Source organism: Triplophysa dalaica, chromosome 3, assembly GCF_015846415.1.
Source record: "Triplophysa dalaica isolate WHDGS20190420 chromosome 3, ASM1584641v1, whole genome shotgun sequence".
Taxonomy (NCBI): domain Eukaryota; kingdom Metazoa; phylum Chordata; class Actinopteri; order Cypriniformes; family Nemacheilidae; genus Triplophysa; species Triplophysa dalaica.
In genome coordinates this window covers 19436109-19457481 of record NC_079544.1, presented here as the reverse complement: position 1 = coordinate 19457481, position 21373 = coordinate 19436109, and the positions used below count along the sequence as shown (strand labels likewise).

General features: G+C 38.6%; 1 protein-coding gene across 1 annotated transcript; it reads left to right on the top strand.

Moving 5' to 3' along the window:
* The first annotated feature begins 1667 nt into the window (after nt 1-1667).
* zeb1a (zinc finger E-box binding homeobox 1a) lies at nt 1668-21249 on the top strand. The gene is made up of 11 exons (XM_056744756.1): nt 1668-1783; nt 11629-11784; nt 12045-12092; nt 13029-13175; nt 13288-13490; nt 13633-13738; nt 13897-15011; nt 15068-15583; nt 15698-16249; nt 16413-16587; nt 17816-21249. Exons 1-11 carry the CDS (start codon nt 1726-1728, stop codon nt 18379-18381), a joined length of 3642 nt encoding a protein of 1213 aa, XP_056600734.1. The 5' UTR covers nt 1668-1725; the 3' UTR covers nt 18382-21249.
* The last annotated feature ends 124 nt before the right edge of the window (nt 21250-21373 follow it).

The following is a 21373-nucleotide window of genomic DNA, read 5'->3' as shown; positions in this document are numbered from 1 at the left end:
AGGAAGGGCGAACACGATCTGATGATAGGGAGTGTATTGGTATAGAGCGACAGAGAGAGGCGGGGGAGCCGGATTTAAGTGTAAGTGTGTTGTAAGAAATGAGCGAAAGACGAAAAAAGAACCCGTTTTAAAGTTCATTTAAAAATTAAAATTCTGTTATCATTTACTCACCCTCAGGTTGTTTTCAAATAAATATATTTGTAAGAATGTGAGCAATTTTCAGATCTGTGACATGATCCACATCCATAGTACGAAAAAAATATTATATAGTTTTTGTTCTGTTGAACACAAAGAAGGATATTTAGAAGAATTTGGGAAAACAAACATTTCTGGGACCTTTGACTAGCTTCAATTATTGTTCCAGCCGTCAATGATGTCACAGAATTCAATATAAAAAATGTTAGAAATTAGGACTTTTGTATTTTTCTCATAACAAAAAAGGCCAAAAAAAAAATATTTTATGAAAAGCATCATACAAAATGCTTAATAAAACTGAAAGCATCCACAATTGAAAATTGGGCTAAAATATGAGGTGATACTAAGTAAGAGCCAAAGAGCCTATGGGAGCCAAAGCAAAAGAGCCGGTTCGTTGAAGAGAGCTGGATTTCCCATCACTAATCTGGAATTCGCTGACTAGTTTGACGTACATCTGAGGTCAATTTCTGGATTTGAGACTCACACACATTCTGTGACCTATTGATCTATAGAATAATCTGAATTACACTCAACCCACGTGATCATTTGGAATCTTTCGTAATATGTAACATAAAACGATATGAAGAAATGTTTTTTCCTCTCATATTTTATTACATATATGTGGCGCAGACAATCTGTGTAAATAATTTGGTCACCGTGGCCCTCGAAATGGTTTAGGGAGCGTGCTTCAGGATGCAAAAGGTTATTTCCACCAGCAGATGGCAGAAGTGTTCTTTTATAAAGGGGGTTTGGCCTAATCAAGACTTTTGCTGAAATAACGGGACGGCTAACAGACAGACACAAAGGGATAGAGAAATGATACAAGTTTATTCATCATATATATATTTTTTATTCAAATGGGCACATGATGATAATGATACACATCTGTACTTTACAGTTTAAACAATGGCAGATTGTTACTGCGCAAACCTCTCAACTGTGTATACACTCATTTACAGTTCACTACAGATCTACTTAAAATAAAACAGCACACATCGTACCAAATATTTGCTATAACGACCGTTTTGGGATTTAACAGTAACGAATGACACAATGAAAAAAAATATTTTAATTTTTAATTTTCTTTATGCAAGAGGTTTCACCATCTTATTTTGACTCGGGGAGAAATGTGACCTACGTGGGGTTCACCCCATTAACATTTCGCACTGCAGTAACACAGCAACAAGCTACGTCATCAGACTTCCCTGCCAGTCGGGGGCGCTACTTATATGACAACGTGCTCATCGTCACGACGAAAAATGTCGATATATACATTCATGTTCCCCAACTCTTTAATGTAATAAACGTCAAGTGCCTGTTATATATTTTGATAGAGAACAGCACCGTAGTTTTGAAAAGGATGCCGTCTGCCTAAACAGGGAGGGGTTTTAGAGAGGTGTTCGCACTGCTTAAGAAGGTGATGTCGTAAAGCAGAATGTCGTAAACCAGGTGCAGACTAGGGGCTGTTATGGGGAGGGGTAATGGAAGAGAGGGGGGCTCACTCCGCAAGGCTGCGTTTAGACAAAAATCATGGCGGATGGCCCCAGGTGCCAGCGCAGAAAACAGACACAGCCACGACACAGCAGCGGTGAGTCCCACAAACTGAAATCGACAGTGCAGTCAACAACACAAAATAGAAGTTGTTTTAATGTCGCTTCGGATGGTTTGTTCACCTTTGGTGGAGTTTAAAAGTGACTTTGTAAGTAGTGGAGTGGGAGAGTAGGCTGTCCCAGTGTGCTGCACCGTTATACCTGAGTTTACCCGGACCGTTATACGGAAGGACGCATGTTTTTTTCACTCGTTTCGGTGCATTAGCTGCATTAACTGTGAATGCTACTTTAAAACCTTTAGTGTAAGTCAGAATTTAGTCACTCAGCGAGTTTGTTTTAATCACACATTTGTGAAACCAAACAGTGTTTTCTTTTAACTCGTTCAAATCTTATGCTACAAATACTTTTTGGGAGAAATTACTTATACTTTATACTTTTGTCTGATGCCAATTTATAATATGACGTTGTCATAATTCGGGTTAACCTACTTTACTCGCAGATTTAATATAACACAAACCAGCTGATAGTGTGGATTTATTTAGTGTTTACAAGTTATGAACAGACCACACAAGGGCATGTGGGCTCTGTAAATTGTGTTCATGTCTTTATAAGGTTTAAATTCTGGTCGTAAGGTTTTATTCTACTTTGTTCGTACAGACTTTTGACATTGGTTGTCAGAGCCGATCGCTTGATCCACCCCCCTAACACGAATAGTTGTGGTTTGATGTCGCTTTCTCTTTAAATAACCTCACCGGTAATCCTGTAGCACAGTTCACTGTTCGCTTACGAGCGCCGCTAACGTTACCTTTTCCTGCCCGTGCGTGCGTATGACATCGAGCGCCGATCCGCCCGCGACGTCATGCGCTCAGGAGCCGTCAACGTGTTTACCTGAACGGTGAGGAGACAACGGAGCGAGCAAATGTCCTCTTTTACCGTTCGTCGCACTCCTCCCGTCTTCAGAGCAGCGAATACACGGCCGGTGAACGGAAATCGGTGCGCGAAACGTGATCTGCGCGAGAGAAACGAGGCGCCCAGCGCACGCCACGGCAAATGGCAACTTGTGCAGGTAGAAATGATGGTGTTTGATGGCAGACGTACATGTCGACCTGCATCGTTTACATCACCCCGTGTGACTGCGGCTCAAACTGACGAACGTTCTGTCTTTTCTCATGCTTTCAGTATTGTGACATTTTGGGCTTTGCTGTAACGCGGATTGTTTTGTTTGTTTTCATTTTCGTGTAGTTGCAAAGGCTGTGAAGTGTATTGTAAGGAGTGTTTTAGCACAAGAGATGGTTGTTGGGTTGCTTTCCGTTAAATATTTCCGTTATATCTCCGTGAGGTATTTACGTAATGGCGGTGTGGACCGTTATTTGCTGCAGTGAGGGCGGGGCGGCTGCGCTCGCATGTCGGAGAAGAGCCAGGTAGGATAGGTGACGAAACACCTTCGTAGGTGCTTTCATTGACACGCATTTGAAATAAAACATATTTACACACACGACTGCTTGTATTATAGCCATTTTAACGAGCCTGATCATATTCAACCTACATTTATTTGTGGGGAAACAAAGATAACCAGCAGATCCCTGCACGGACTGGTCCAGAGGCGCTGATTCACTGTTTCTGTATTTGTGGAGAAATTACACTCGTGGTTCACCGGCTATTAAATACGTTTCAATGTTTATGACTGTTTTAAATCAGGATGAATAGTTTACAGATGCTGTAATAACGCACAGCGGGCAGGTTGGTGAACAGGTTACAGCGCGGATGTGTAAAGAACAGACGGCGTCACTCACGTGACCGCCAGGAAGCATGCACGTGCAGAACACAGTGAATTTTATTTTCGTTTTAAGTGCAGCTGTGTCTCCGTAGAGCTCGCATGTGACATATACACAAGACGATTTTAGGGCGTTACTACACGTCGAGCGACACGGAAATGACGTCACGCCTGGATCCACCCTGGGCTCCATTCTATTGGTTCAGGTAGTGAGACATGTTTCTAGAGAAATGCAAGATATAAAAGGCGCAACAGAGATCCTGCATGAGTTTGTGCTTGAGGTGTTTGTTTGCTGATGCTTGATCCGTTCAGATTAATGTTTTGGATTTTTATGGCCCAGTGAATGATGGAAGGATAACACGACTGTATTATTACAAGGATTGTTAAACAAAGGTAACGTTAACGTTTTTCTTTTTTTTCAACCAGTGTTTAATGATTGGAAGGTTGATTGGTTGGTGCCGAATATAAATATTTTTTAATATTAAGCACTGACAGTTTAAAGTAACAAGTTAAATGTGACCTTGCCTGCTGCCTATGAAAACCCAGCTAGTCAATTTTGGTGAATTACGGTTTACTACATACAATCAAAAGAATATTTTGTGAAAATATAACCTAAATATCTGTGTGAGGCCATGAAATTATACTAAAATTAATGGTTGAAATCAAACTTGTGATGCTTGTTAGGGCTGCTTGATTATTATGAGAGAAATCATGTATTGAGAATGTCAATATTGAGATCATCACTATTCAACAGTGTTAAAAATAAGAAACCTAGACTTTTAACAGAGATTTAACTGATAAACAAACAAAAAAAAAATCACAGCCCTAAGCTTTTTGTCGTTGTATAGATTTTTTTATAGATAGAAATGATCAAATCTAAATTGAGCCTTAAGTACTGTTTTCAGAGTCCGTGCTACATATTTTTGATGTCTTGCAATAATTTTGTTGGTGCTTTAACAAGGAGCCATAGATGCCATTTTCCTGGGAATGAGAGATCCTCACAGATTAGCAGATTGATTTTGCAGTCTTTCTTGTGCTTCTCTATAGTGTTCAGATAGAGCAAAATTATGCATATTGTCCCCCCCGATGTGTGTGTGTGTCATGCACATGTTAATGCAAGTTGTAAATGTGAGGTGTATGCATGCGAATGACAGGTAAAGACAACAAAACAAACACCTGTAGAATTAAGTACTTACAGTTCCCTGTTAATGGAAAAGGGAAATGTGAGGCCATCAAGGAGCTTTTTACATTTCAATGTGTGTGTGTGTGTGTGTGTGTTGGGGGGGACTTGTGACTGCTGGGGATCTCTTTTAGCATGCTAATCTTTCCCAATGGTTTGCTGCCTCTCTGTACAGCAGGGGGAACGCTTCTCAGGGTAAAGAGGAGGGTCCTTCTCTTTCTTCTTTTAAGGGTGGGGGAAGGTGTAGGGAGGAAATCTGTGTGAATTACAAGTAATATTCTGGTTTCCATGCCAGTTAAAAATGAATCCTAATCCACAAAATGTCTGCTAAAATGTCTAGTAGTTTCGAATACATGGCCATTTTAAAAGATAGTGTCAACATAATTATTTGTGTGATAAATATGTTAGTAATAAAATCTGAAAGGTACATCCAATATTACAGCTTTCTAGTCAGTAAAGTTAAATTTATGTTTTCAATAAGTGTGTATTTTAACATTGGACTGGCCTCCTTCCTTTCCATTGCAAGTCATTTACTGTATAACCATGGCTTCTAAAACAACGAGGGATCAGAATATTTAATATGTTACCAAAATGACGACCCAAATGCTGATGACTTAATATTTAACTTGTTTTGAATCATTAGTATTCTTTAAGACATATGGTTTTGAATATGTTTTCATGCATGATTGATAGAAAATGCACCTGTATTTAGTGTAGTTTTATTTGTCTCATGTGGATCACACAGTGTGTATATTATGCCTCTATTACGCCTTGTATAGAAAACAGTCATCTCACTGCTGCTCCCAAGCTACTTTAAATTGATTATGTCCCAAGACACACACACACACACAGAGCATATAAACACAAACACACACTGACATAATAAAAGTCTTTCCATGATAATCAATCACTTTAAAAACACACCTTTTTCAACCAATAATTTGATTTATGAACCAGATTTAGAGTTAATATAAATCTGCAATGATTATGTTTGTCACCAGAAATGATTCATACTTTTGGCCGTGCTAAAAAAAGTGTAACCTCACACTAGACTTTTAGCCCTTATTCTTAATAATGGAGATGTCTCTGTGCATAAAATGATTACATGTACTTCCACACTAACGGATGACTACTGGAGTATACTGTCCAAGAGCACTGTGAGATCCTCCTGTAACAAATCAACAAAAAATACTAAAATGCACTTTGAAAAATAAAGATGTATAACGGGTATTTATAACAAATACGTTAAAAAGAATATATATATATAGCATGGAACCCAATTTTGCGACATTTTAGAGGTCAATATTGTCAGTTAGTACATCTATAAAATTATAATAATTTTCAAGACTATTGCTAAATAGAAGTTGTGGTAAGTGTTTTTGTGCAGTATGTTACATGACTTATGATTTCGAATAGCGTGTCATGAAAAAAGTACGGTGGCTGGGAAGTACAAAACAAAACAATAAATCCCAAAACTAAAAACAAATCTAAAAGCAAAATAAACCCCCCAAAATCAAAATGAGAAATCTGAAAACACAATATCAAATCTAAAAACAGAATAGCAAATCATATAACACAACAACAATACAGAAAACAAAATGACAAGTCAGAAACCGCATCGATAAGTCAAAAAACAAAACAACAAATCAGAAAACACAACGACAAATTAGTCAAACCGGAAAAGGTAGGTATTTTGTTGGAATGGGATAGCTACTGCTGATTGGACGAAACTCCTGTCAATCAAGATATCCAGATGCTCAATGTTACAATGAGAAAGGACATGCATAAGTGATACAGCGCATATTCATTGATAAACCTTCAAAAGCCACATTTTGCTAATAAAGTTTAAAGGGGCTCATCTTGCATTAGGAGTATTTGCGTGTCACACTGAATGCATGCGTGGCTTGAGCCCTGAGCAGCACGCATAGTGCAGCTGAAAGGCGATTGACTGTGTACCATCCGCAATCGTTTTCCTCTCACAAGATAAGGACAATATAAGTATATGTATAATGAACTCTAAGCTGTTTCCCTGGTCGTTATGGTGAGAGAGTGACTGATGCGATCGTTTGTTTTAGTTATAAATATAAACACAGGGACACAGATTAAAGTACACATCATGGTATATGCTTGTATTGTGTGTCTCTTGCAAGCGTCCTGGATATCTTGATTGACAGGAGTTTCATCCAATCAGCGGCAGCTATCCCATTCCAACAAAATACCTACCTTTTCCGGTTTGACTGATTTGGATTTTGTCGTTGTGTTTTCTGACTTATCGATGTGGTTTCCCGAATTGTTGTTGTGTTTTAAGATTTGGTAAATGAGCATGTGTGTTATGGTGGTAAGATGTTATGTTTGTTGTGGGTGTACTGTTCTCACAAACAGGCCAGGCAGTGTAAACAGTTGTTTTTGTCTTTCCAGACTGTTTCAGTTTTATATCCTGCAAAAAGAACTTGAAAGTCCGGTGCTGCTGAAATCAGTACACTTCATGTGTCTTATGTTAAGTCATTTTGTCTGTGTATGTGTATATGATAGCAGTTGCACTATTAAACTAGCCAAATAATTAATTCAAGAAAATGGCACTTAAATGGGGTTGGCAGGGTTGGGATTGGCACAAGTACTCGGATGCGACAGCGACGATCGACAAATGAAACTATGATCGTTTGGGTCTACATGAGGGCTGCACGATTATGACAAAATCAGAATTATCAATTATTCCCCTTGGAATTGCGATTATTTACTTTGATTATTAGCCTTTACATTTTAATTGTTTTTTTGTTTTATTATTGCTTTTATTAAACAAACGCATAATATACACATAAACATCCAAAAAAAGCTGTGTTCCTGAAATACCTTATTTCTGATACAGTATAGACTCAAATATGGTTCCATCGTTCTAATAGACTATAATAAGTAGTTGTCGAGTAATTCGCCACTTTTTTCAAATCTATCAACGTCTTCCTGGCATTTGTATAATGTGCAGGTAACTTGCGAGAAGTGGTTGCGGGAGGGAATGACAAATCTCTTATCTGATGTGTTTATTAGCTTTTTAAACCCTGCACTTCAAACAGTGTTAACTTATTCGCTGCCAGACTCTTTAAAAAAAAAGTTGCCAGCCTACGCCAGCGTTTTTTAACATTTTCACTCAACTTTAATGGCTCACGGTAAATTTTCTGTAAAGAATATATGGACAAACAATATGTCAAATGAAAGAACAGAGTCTCAGCTTTTAAACAAAAGAAACTGTATTCTTCTATCTGCATTTGTTCATTTTTATCACTTCGTAGATGTGGGTAGGTTTCTTAAAAAAATGTATCATTTTGATTAAACAGCTGAGATAATTAACGTTTTTTGTCAAAGATTCCGCCCAGATTCGACTCCGAACAATCATTAAAAACCGACAGTTGTAATCGCGGTTTACATAATTACATATTTGTTACGATTTATTCTTCGAGTAATTGTGCAGCCATAGTCAATATTTTCTTTCTTTTCCGCTGCATCCAGTGGGCACAGAATTTCTGAATTTCTGTTTATTTTCAGAAACATTGATAGTAAGTTTTTAATAATCTTAAAGTTTTGATTTATTAGTATTGATTATTTCCTCAATCTTGTCATAGTTTATTCAACATACATTTTCGTATCAGTGTTGTAATTCAACTTTTCATTGCCACAGTGAGGGACAAACCCCACCCCCTCTAATGCTCCGCCCCCAATTAATCAGGTACTCTTTTTTTATACCTGTCCAGTACTCAAAATGAAATATGATCAAATATTCCCATAGGTGACTTGATTGTGGTGACGATGTCACACTGGGATAGTTACCTGCCAAAACAGTTTTCAATTGCAATATAAACACAGCCCTGAAGACCAAACAAGTATAAACTTCACCCAGAAAAGAAAGTCACATGATGTACTATTTTTGGGTAATAGCCAAGGGAGAGATTTGTGAGGAATGATCCTGATGTACCTTCTCATACAATTTAAAAACAAGGACATAGAAAACTATGCACCATAAACAAGTCTCTACTGCTCTTGAATATTCCAACTAGACAGTATTCATATCTTTATGTGAAGAACCAGCAAAAGTTGTTGTTAATCACAGAAACAGAGCGATCTCTGCATTGCATGCTTTAAATCAGCTAAGTTTAGCAAATGAAGACTTGCAAACTAAACTGTCCAGTTTTGAATTAATGTAGTGTAGTAGACTACCTGATATAAATGATAATGAAAGCTAGTTCCTCTGCAGGAATGAGATATACCGTAACAAACTAAAACAAACAGTAATCGATAGGGATGTAGCAATATTATCGATATTGTGTTATCGCAATAGCAAATTTGTCTCAATAGTATCGTGGTCAAATGACTGTATGAAACGATAAGTCTTTCAGGCCTAACATAAAGAAAGTTAGAAAAAATTATAGATGTTATCTTTGGCAAGATCCATCTTGTGCAATTATTTTATTTTCTAAGAGATTTTTAGGGTATTTGACCCATCTCGTACTATAATTCATACCTCTAAGCAACAGTTATGATTAGAGGATAAAGAAAAGAGGACGTATGGCATGTTTCCAAGTCATCTTTTGTAACTTTAAAAATCTGAATAAATATCTCACCTTTGACTTTATACCGAGGTATTATTGTACAGTGAGATTTTTGATGTCGTTACATTGTACATTTATAAATCAGAAAACAGTCAGTCACTACACAGCACAGACAAACCTCCAGCAGCAGACCTCTGTGTTTTGAGCAGGTTTCTCCCGTCCTGTGGACTTATACGGTCAGGATGGGACAAATATACAGCAGTGATCTGAATCAGCTGTAAGAATAGAGAGAGTTCTTAAATGAATTTCCATCTGTATGTGAAGAAATAGCTGTTTTCCCTTTAGTCCTGCTCCTCTTTTAACATTCCTGTCCTTTCTGGCATGTTTAATACACCGTTTCATAGGACGCACACGGTCTGTGTTTGCTTATAAATTAAAAAAAAAAATGTTATTTTATATGGACATTTTATTGTATATAACTGTATTAAATTAAGATAAAACTACTTCCCAGTTATTGATTCTTTGCGGAGGTCTCCCTGACGTTACGTTTGGACCACATAACATTTGTTTATGTTGTTGTCTATACATAGAAAGTACTCCTATGTTTTACTAATGTTTTCGTTCTGACATACACAGATTTGCTAAATGAGATGGCGTCAACAAATGTGAGGGAACAAAAAGCTTTAACAGGAACTGTTTTTGCATAACCTGAAAACCTTTACGTCACTTCCTGTTTCCGTCTTCTATTTCTGCCAGTTGTTAAAGCACCAGAAGAAAACAAATGAGTTCCATATAAATGAAACCTGTTCAATCTGTGTGTACTCAAAAACACACCCGTTTGATACTTGCACATCTGGAGCCATTTATCATATCCCCCCCACCCACACACACACACAGATGAGTTTTCCAGTACCTCATGCTTGTTTAACATCTAGAGACATTTGAAGACTCATGCACTCGCTCAATGTCGTATCTAGGCTAATATTAAAATACTTAAACAACATTTAAACACTCCCTCTTCCTGTAATGATGTCACACAGCAGGTAGACACGACTTTCTGTGCAGCAGGAAACTGATCTTAAAATAGTTCAATCCCACTTCCTGTCTTAAAGCACAAACACTACCTTTGATTGTATGGGTGCATATATTGTTGTCTCAGGGATGCGACTGTGTCTTTGCATGTCCTTGTTACTTTTTTGCATCAATTTAAAGTGCTTATATTAGGGGTGTGCGATATGACGATATTAGATCGTGAACGATTAAAATGACTGCACGATCCACTTTTTCGGGAAAATCGTTAAATCGTCCTATATAGTGCTGTTCTATAGAATTCGTCAACATACTTGCGATAGATTGCGCCATGTAAACAAGCTCGTATACGTTGCTTGTGAATTCAGTAAGATTAAGTGACGCGGTCAGTGAAGATGGAGGGAAACACGGAGGACTTGGTCCCTAAAAAAAATTCTACATCAGTAATATTGAAATGGTTTGGGTTTTCCCCAACTGACACGGCCCAAACAACAGTTATTTGCAAATGTGGCAATGATAAGATTCGAGCGTCGTAAGGCAACACAACGAACCTTTTTAACCACCTCAAAATAAAGGGACTGAAAGAGTATGCCGACAGTCAAATTATAAAGGGATCCCACGCGAGTAAATCAGGTACAACCAAGCATACGGAAACTAAAACCCTTAAACAACGACTTTAGCGAAAGAACCATTTGAGAAAGGAACTCCGTATCCGTATGACAGAATGAACAAGTGCTGGAAAGATGTCACTGACGCGGTCACATTTTACCTGACCAAAGACATGATTCCCATAAAGACTGTGGAAAATGAGGGCTTTAAAAAACTGCTCAAAGTCGTAGATCCACGTTACGAAATACCCAGCCAAAAATATTTATCCTCCACGTCCATTCCACAGCTTTACTCCGAGTTCCGCAACAAGATGAAAAACAAAACAGCTGATTTATGGTCTTGCATTTGCATTAAATATTAACTTGATTAAATATTCTTCAAAATATAAATGGTAAAGAGTATATTTTTATATGGGGACTTAGTCTGGCTGTATTGAAGCCCCTTTAATTTGCAAAATAGTCTTAAAACCAACTTGAAGAAGAACCGCGATAAAATCGTGAATCGTGATCTATCTGGAAAAAATCTTTGATGAAATTTTTTTTCTAGATCGCCCACCCCTAGCTTATATACTTTATACACATAGAATCATAAATAATATTACATATCTCCTACACATCTCTCCTAAAGATCTTCAACTGTTTTTCAATGTCACAAATGGCCGACGCATTAAGTCATACAGTTACCAAGTTGAAGTACAAACTGTATAAACATCTGCTGCTAAACTGAACAGGTCATTGTCTTATGTACCTGCAGTGAGGAGTTTAAGAAGCGTGCCAGAGGCGACCTCAGATTCAGATGATGAAGACAAACTGCACATTGTAGAGGAGGACAGTATTCACGATGATCCCGGCCAAAAGCCCCCAGTGTTACAGCTCAAAACTTCACAACAAGACACGGTCAGCCAAGACGGTGAGTAAACAAACTAAATAAAATGAAACAAATGTAAAACAAATCAACTGTTATACTAAATTGATCCTCAAAACATGTACACAATTAATGTATTTGTATACATATAGTTAATTTCACATTTATTTGTATAGCACTTTTCAAAATACATATTATTTAAAAGCTGCTTTTAAATTGTGGCAGCAAAAGCAATAGTTTCTTTGTAATATTATGTGGCAAATTTGTATATTGATTCAAAACTTTTTTTTTTTTACATTTAACAGATGGTAGCCTGGGGCCAGATGCTTCGATACAAGAAATAAGGGTCAAAGGTCAGTCTAAAGCAAACCACTCAAGCTCTAAGATCTCTGCCCATATGGGTCAGCACCACCGATAGGCTGAAGAGGGAAAATGAGAACAGGATGTGACATGCATATTGGCTCCTAACCTGTCAGAGCACATGTGTTACCCACCAGGCCACACATCTGACCTGATAACAAAGGATGGGGTGGGGGTTTGGCTGTTTTGGACAGTTAGCTGAGCTTATCATGGAAAGTGTTGAACTGACTGTGAGAGTGTATTACGAGTGCATAGCTGGAATAGGTATGAGTTAATATCTCTGGCCTTGTCAATATTCGTTTTTAATGTTTCATCTAGTTTTCACAATTCTTCATGCCCACAACCCAGTCCTATGTAAAGACAATAAACTTAATAAATCAAACGTTAACATAGTACTATCAGGCATTTAAATTCAAGGTACCTTTTGCAGTCTCATTTTAACCCGCTGCAGGTTTCATCTGAAATTGAAATCTATAAATTTTTACTCTTTGTCGCCAACTCGGTTTGAAACAAAAATGCTGGTTATTTCACATGCTTATCTTATCGTGGTTTAATGTCAAATGACGTCAAATTTCCTGCAAAATCCAACTCAACAGAAATTATTTTTGGTATTTTTCTTTTTTTAAGCTTAGTTTAACATTATGAATCAAAGAAAGTTACAGATTGCAGCGGTAATATTTCAGTGGAAAATAATGTGTTTTTATACATAGATATTTAAAAGTTTATTTGATGCTTAAGCTAAGGATGCACTGACAACAGTTAACACATTACAAATATATAAAAAGTCCTACTTCATAGTAAAAAGAAAATCACAGCTTTACTAAGAATATAGAATACTTCAGTGTTAGCAGTAGCTGAGATATAAACATCTGCTGGAGAACGACATTTATGTTTGGTGTTAATCTAAACTTGCTGTGTGTGTTTGAAAGAGGAGTGTGTCACTGATGAGGAGGATGATTGTGCTGATGTTGATGTGACCGCTGAGGAACAGCAGCAGGCAGAAATGAAGGCCATTTACTCAGATACCCCAGATGAGCTTCAGAGCACTCCAGAGAGAGGAGTCCACGATGAAAACGGTACCTCCACCTTTCTTCTCTGCCATTCCGTTTATCATTGTCTCCCCTCTACAGTTTATTTATGAACTGTGCAAACACTCTGGCTCACAGTCCCTCTCTCTTTCTCCCTCAGGAACTCCCGACGCATTCTCTCACATGTACACCTGTCCCCACTGTTCCCGTGGTTACAAGCGCCAAACCTCTCTAAAAGAACACATTAAACTCCGGCATGAGAAAAGCGAGGACAACTACTGCTGTTCGCTGTGTAGCTACACTTTCACCTACCGCACACAGCTGGTCCGTCACATGACCGCACACAAACACATCCGGGAGCAGGTAAGACACCCTCTCTCAGACCATCGTGAAATTCACACCTCTGGCTGGGGAAATTGCACAGACCTTTTGTTCTCCGTCGCTGCTAAAACGTCGCATTTTAACCATCTGCTCGGTTCCTTCATGCACCTTTCTTTCTTTTCAGCGCAATATTTCTCAGTCAGGTGGAAACAGGAAGTTCAAATGTACAGAATGCTCCAAGGCCTTCAAATACAAACATCATCTGAAAGAACATCTTCGCATTCACAGCGGTCAGTTGCATGCAGATATAATTCTTTTGAAATGAACGAAAAACGACTTAAGAATTCCTTTTAAGAATAGCAACTAATATTTTACTATGATTCATCATTAATTACAATGAAGATAAATACTGTCAATGACTAGATATTGTCTCTCTCTTCTAATCCAGGTGAAAAGCCATATGAGTGCTCAAATTGTCAAAAGCGCTTTTCCCACTCGGGGTCCTACAGTTCTCACATCAGCAGTAAGAAGTGCGCAAGTGTGACGTCCGCAGTCAACGGCTTGGCCCGCACACCAGGGGTAAAAACAACTCTAATGCTCTCTCGCCCTACACCCATCCTCCTGAGAGAGAAGGTGGATGTTACCAACAAGCCTTTACAGGAGCAACTCCCCCTTAAGCAGATCAAACAAGAGCCTGTTGAGCATCAAACCAAACCTGTGTCAACAACGCCCACTACCACCAATGGAGTTGTTCAGTCATCAAACCCGCAAGGTGTTGTTCAGACTTTGGTGGTGCCCACTCTCGGGCTAGTCCATCCATTCAGCATCAACCTTAGTGACTTGCAAAACGCAATAAATGCAGCGATGGACGGTAATGGTGCTCGGCCAGTGTTGGTTAGCACCAACGTGAACGGGACAAATGCCAAAATCATAGGCCAAGTTCAGACGCCAACGCCAACGCAGCCGCAAGCTGTTCTGTTACAAACGCACCAACAGCGACAAGTGATTTCTGCTTTCTCTGTGCCAGTTGTGGGCCAGGATGGAAATGCCAAAATTATTATTAACTACAACCCCCAACTAGAACCACAACTTAGAAATGCAGCAAAAGCAAAAACATCACAGTCTGTTGTAGAGCAGTCAACTGTGACAGAGCCTGTTGAGGAGCAAACTGATACGGCACAGGTTAAATATACTGTATCTGATGTTATACAGCCAAACGTAGCGCAGGGTCTTTTATCCCAGTCCAATGTGACTGAAACCCAAACATCACTTAGTCCAAAACCTACACAGGTTAGTATAGTTCGACCGATCCAAGTCGGAAACTCCAGCAAACCTGCATCCATCATCAAGATAACACCTGCGCAGGCTGCCAGGTTGGTCCAGGCACGCGCGGCACAACCAAAGTTCACCCAGCAAACTCTTCTGCTAGTGAGAAGAGCTGATGGGACGCAAAGCCTGGTGGTTCGTCAGGTTGCTGTTGGCAATCCCAACACGCAGGGAACTCTAGCTGTGGAGACCAAAGCCACAGAGATGACCTCAACCTCAGAAAACCCTGTAAACATGGTTATATCACCAGAAGAGAAAGAGACAACAGAAAATACTTCCTTGGAAGAAGTCAGCAAGTTGAAAACATAAAAATTAAAACCGAACCTGAATCTCCGTCCAAACCTGAGACAGAGATGGATGCAGACGGAGAGAAGGACGTACACACCGATGGAAATGAAGAGGAAGGGAAACAAACAACGGTGGAAGATAAGCTGACAGTCTCACATTCTGGAACGGTTCACAGCGGTGTTGCCTGCGGAGATAACTTCCATAACTACGCCACTTGTCTGGTTTGCGATAACAGCCCAGGCAAACGTAATGGCATCGACTGTCTGAACGGTGACGCCAAAGGGTCGCCTACAACGATCTCTCTCACCTCTCTACTAGATAAGGATAAAAGTGGAGCGGCAGAACGTCTCCTTCCTCTCCTCAAGGCCTACAGTCAGAACCCTCAGCCGACGGAGGAGCAGCTGTCTCAGGTTGCGAAGAAGGTTAGACTTCCTTTAGAGGCAGTCAGCAAGTGGTACCTGAGGATGCGTTCCAAGAGGATCTTGCTCCAGGGTGAAAAAAAACAGAAAAATAATAACCAAGTGAGTACAAAACTAATTTTTATCTAATTATGCATTTATGTATTGTTTCTGAATTGTCTAGCACTCCCTGTGCAGTTCAAAATGTGCTCTGTTAATAAATCCTTACTTCTATAGGAAAGAGCATCATGTGACTCAACTCAAGACACCTGCACTCCTGCTAGTCCCCCCGATAACACCTCAACAGAGCTCCAAAATGGACTCCACAGCGCCAGTCCTTCTCCTGTCCCTTCTCCGACCAGCGTGTCCACCGAAGATCTTAAAGTCATTGTGAAGACAGAAGACGTGGAAGAGGAGTTGCAGTCGGAGCCTCTGGACCTCTCGCTTCCTAAATCCAGCCCCGCTCAGGCCAACGTCACCACCAAGCTGCCAATCTCCGCCCAAAAGGAGCCGCTCAATCTCACCTGCCTCAAAAAACAAGAGTTTCTTGGCAACACCATCTATGTGGCGCAGACCTGCTCTGGTCCGTTAAACATCATGGCAACGTCGTTGCAGACACTGGTTGCCATAGCAGAGCCAGGCCATGCCCCCTGCATTGGTGCTACGGTCTCTGGTAACAAACAGACTATCCTCATCCCTCAGCTCACGTATACATACAACTCCAACGTGAAGACGACCGACAGCACCGCTGTGAACACAAAGGGGATGGTGGTACTCAGCAGTTGCCTGGTAGGGACAAATCAAATCATATTTTCCTTTCAAGTCTGACTAATTTACATTACACTACGCATTAATTTGTCGCTGGGACTCAAATCTATGAATTTGTTCCTGCCAATGTAATGCTTTACCTGATGATCTTTTCACTTCTTTTTCACTTCCTTGTCTCAATCAGAAAGTAACAGATGCTACGACTGACTCAGTGTCAGCGAAAGAGGACCAGAATGACGAAGCCTCATCTGTCCAGAAAAAGAGGAAGAAGATTTCCGGTGGCCTGTATGCCTGCAATCTGTGTGACAAGATCTTCCAAAAGAGCAGCTCGCTGCTGCGACATAAGTATGAGCACACAGGTATGTACAACTATGCATTCTTCATTTGCAGTGGGTTCTGAAAGTTTTTAGATCACAGAATGTGCTGTTCAAGATGCACGCTACAGTTTCCAGAATAAAAGTTCAAATTTATCAATGGTTTTGAGGTAATGAGCTTTAGATACATTTGGAAACGTTTTGTTGTCACACTTAATGTATATATCTAAAGTTAAATAATAAACTGTGCCTGTGTTAACTTGAAAAAGTGGCTTTATACATTAAATTAAGAGAAAATAGAAATAGTAACTGCAAAAGGAAGAAAAACAGTTAGGGGCTGTATCCACCGAGGCGCTTTTACGTGGCCCCCTGCAGGAACAGTGTTCTGCCCAAAGTTGAGCATTTTTCAACTCTGGGCGCCCGGTAGAGCGCTGGCGCTGAACATGGGAAAAATGCATAGCACCAGCACTGAGCATGGACGAAAAAAAAACACCAGCTGCTCAGGCTTTCAAAAACGCGGCGTTTCCAATGGAAACAATAAATAAATGCCTTGGTGTACACAGCCCCTAAAATAGAGTAAAATAGAAGAAACAATAACGCTCAATTATCTACCATTATGACAATGAAGAATACCATATTTCTAAATGACCTACATTTCTTAATCGTGTTTTGAACAATTATTTATTAACGTTTGTTCAATATACGGACATATAATTTATCTCACTTACAACATCTTTTTTGAAAGAAACATTAACATTACTGTAAAAGAACTGTTAATTGTTATTTTACGTTAGATATTGGATTAAAAAATGTTAAAGGAATAGTTCACCCAAACATTACAATTTTGTCATAATTTGCAAACCCTCCTGTATACGATACTTTGTTGTGCTGAACGCAGAATGAAGATATTTTAATAAAGGTTTGTAACTAAGACATTTTCGGTCACCATTGACTCCTATAGTAGGACAAAAGACTACAATATGAGTCAATTGTGATCCAAAAGAGCTCAGCAACAAACTTTAATTAAAATATCTTCATTTGCGTACAGTAAAACAAAGTAAAGTATACAGGCTTGTTACAACTGGGGGGTGAACAAATGATGACAAATCAAATGAAAATCTTAATTTTGGGGTGAACTATTCCTTTCACATACTTGGCAATCTAATGCATGCCATGCCATTCACACGGTTTTGAAAGTGTATCCATTGGGGCCACTGTACCTGTTCATATCTCTGCCATTGCTTACAAACATCACCATCATTACCGTTTTCAGGAAAGCGACCATACGAATGCGGCATCTGTCAAAAGGCTTTTAAACACAAGCACCACCTGATCGAGCATACGCGACTACACTCTGGAGAGAAGCCGTACCAGTGTGACAAGTGTGGGAAACGGTTCTCTCACTCTGGATCTTACTCTCAGCACATGAACCACCGATACTCCTACTGTAAGAAAGAGAGCAATGAGCATCCAGACCCGAACAGTACCCCCACGCCACCCTCTCATCTCGACTCTGACGACAGAGAGAGCGATGGGGAGGAGGAAGAGGATTTATCCGGTCTGGACATGAGCGACATCAGAGTGGTTCGAATAGGGGAGGAATATGATGAGGAGGAGGAAAGTGGGGGAGAGGAAAAGCAGGGAAATACACAGGAAGATACAGAGGAAGAAGAAACGACGATGGAGGTGGACACTCAGGAAGAGGAAGTGTGGGAAACTATGGAAACGGAGGACGCTTTGGAAACTGAGGAATCAAGGGAGGAATCAGGCTACATTGAAGGTGACCTAAATCATGAAGAAAATGCAGAGATGGCAACTGAAGAGGAACAAAATGACTGAAGGAGTTGTCACGTAGGACATGGTGACCTTCTCAGCATCACATACAATCCCCGGATTGCCATGGAAACTGTTTCAGCGCTTTACTGTGTATAAAGCCCAGGTGTGCCTGATTCACAAACAATATGTTCCTTGTTTTAAAGAAATATTCAGCTTTAACAAGGAAAAAGAGAAAGAAAGTCCAACGTAAATAGACTTCTTGGGACTTTGAAGTTTGTTGTTTGCTTGGTTGTGTTACTGAATCGCCCCGGTATGTCGATTTATCAGTGTTCATGTTTTACTTTTTTCCGGTTTTATTCTCTGTACAGTCAGATTTCTATACCTTTTATACTTGCCAATGAAGTTTACGAAATCAGTATTTTAGAGTTTTGAGAAACAAAACTAAAATCCGCACTGCAGGTATAACCGGTTTACTCACAGGTGTGAATCTCACAAGAACTGTCAAGAAACACATTTTACCCCCAAAACTAAAGAATTTTTAAATTCAACAAATTCAGCCTGTTATAAGGACTGTTATTTTTTGTTTTTGAAATGTAAAACATTCATGACAGTTAAAAATCCAATTGCAAATTACATCTTAAGTATACATCAAGTATTTTCTGTCCTAATACAGATTATTTTATTAATGTATTTACTTGTATTATTTTAATTCATGTATTAATGCAAAGGGTGTTAGAGGATGATGATTTGCATTCATATTACAGAAATGAAAATTGGGAGTATTAGGGAAATATTGTCATGAAAATCGTCACAATGCAAAATATCTGCTGTCCTAACGTTTTCACTTCTTTTTCTCTTTATTTTGGGGTGAAATGTGACCCGGACATTTCTGTGTGAGATTCACTAACAGATACGTAATGCCTCAAGTTTAAGATACCATTCAGTATTTTTACCTATTTAAAACAAGCAAGCTGTTGTTGGCATTGCCTTGTTTTCCCACCGGACTGTTTGTCTGCCTTATGAAGGAAATTAGTTTGCACTTCACCATCGAGAGCTCATCTATAAATACGGAGACTTTTTTTTAAATTAGCAATTGCAAAAAATGGTTACAGGAATGCGTCTTGTCATTTTCCAAATGAATCATTTTCCTGATAGCTTTTAAACTGTACATTGACGAAACTGAAAAAGGGTTTTACCAATTCAGTTTTGTATAAAGCACTCCAAAACAGTTCTCAAATTCATTTGTTTTAATAAATCACCAAAATATGTTTTGTTATAGAAGGTTCTCTAAACTTAAGTACATAATCATGACATTATAAGAAAAAGAAAAACTTCAGTCAGGGAAATTGTTTGTTGTGTCAACCTCAAAGCCAATTTTATGTGTTATTTCTTTGACCTTTGTTTGGCTTTCTATTGTAATATTAGTCTGTGTGCCGTCGTTTATAGTAGATGATCTAGAGAACTGCACACCCATAGCCTTATGCAAGACCGCCAAGCTGTAAATGTCATTCACAACGTTAATATAGTGTTCCACAGACAATCTAGACTTTTAGTCAGCTGGCCAAGAAATAAAGTAAATTAAATGAGATAAATCCCAGCCAATTGTCAAGAAGTACAGATGACAAAGACTGTAAAAAAAAGTTTGTGACACTGCCCTCTATCTGTGATAATCAAAATGGCACATCATCTAGCTGTTCAGTGTTTCAGTGTTAAGAAATGTTAATTGTTTTTAAAGCAAACAGTCTTTCATCCTCTTTAAGCTTACCTTTGTGAACTCAAACACAATTATTGTCAACAAAATGAACTGTATTGTTGAAATAAGATATAATATTTAAAGCCGTATTAAACCAAACCCAGTAAATTGTAACTGCATGTCATTGATAAGAACATGTACATTAAGGAATTTTCTGCATTTCACAACTTTTTTGTTGTATGCGACACCTCGAGTTGAAACAAGTAATTGAACTAGGCAATTATTACAAATTAGTAGTAAGATAAAGAATATTTTTTCTCCCAATATACATCAAGGGTATGAATCATAGGATTGTATAGATAAAGTGTGTGCTAGTGTGGGCAGTATTTGTCAGTTAGAGCCAAAATTTCCCTTCAAGTTACTGATTTAGATTAAGATTAATAAGGCTCGAGGCTTGACAGCCGAAATAAAATATTGCATCTAAAAGCCAGCGCGCAGGAAAGATACACTCGATTATAGGAAAGCAAAAATGGCTAGATAAGTGCAGAATGAAAACAGCACTTGCAATATGTGTATAGACTTCAAATGTTTTTAGTTGACTGTTTGGGCAAACATTACAGTATTATTAATCTCAATGTATTGCTTAATGTTTATTCTTTTTTTATGTTTATGCATGTGTATATTGTGTTTACCACCAGTATTATTGTCATTGACAAATGTTTCATTTTTTAGATACTTCTTATTTTTGTATTGCTTTATTTATTACATGTGTAATACACAATACTGTAGTTTAACACAATGATATATTTTAGAATTGATCTCAGTGCCACGAAGGAGTTTATACCATGAATATGAAGCTGAACTTTACAGTGTTAGTTTTTTAATTTTAAGTTACTTTATATTACTACAGAAAGGTAATAATGAAGTCATTTGCACTCATTGCCAGTTTGGTCAAACCCACTTCTTCAGCAACTTTACAGTAAAAAATCATAACTGACCCTTAAACCTGTGATAAAAGAGCATGAATTCATATTGTTGTACTGGTGTTAAAATTGCTATTTTGAAACCAAAATAAGTCAACTCATTTTATCTCCATGTGTTTTCATTTGTGCCAAATTTGCATTGTGTGTGTGTGTCATATTTCCCAAAAGGGGAAGATGAATCCATCATTTGTAGAATTTGTCTTCCTTTGTTTCTTTTTATGATTCCCCATATAATAAAATGAAGTGAACCATCAAGTAGTTCATAATTATTTTATGTACATATATTTAACTTGACACAACGATGTTTGCTTTGGCAAAATGCTTTAAACCACCAAATGATCAAGACAATTCAATTTCAACACAGAGCGTCCACTGATGT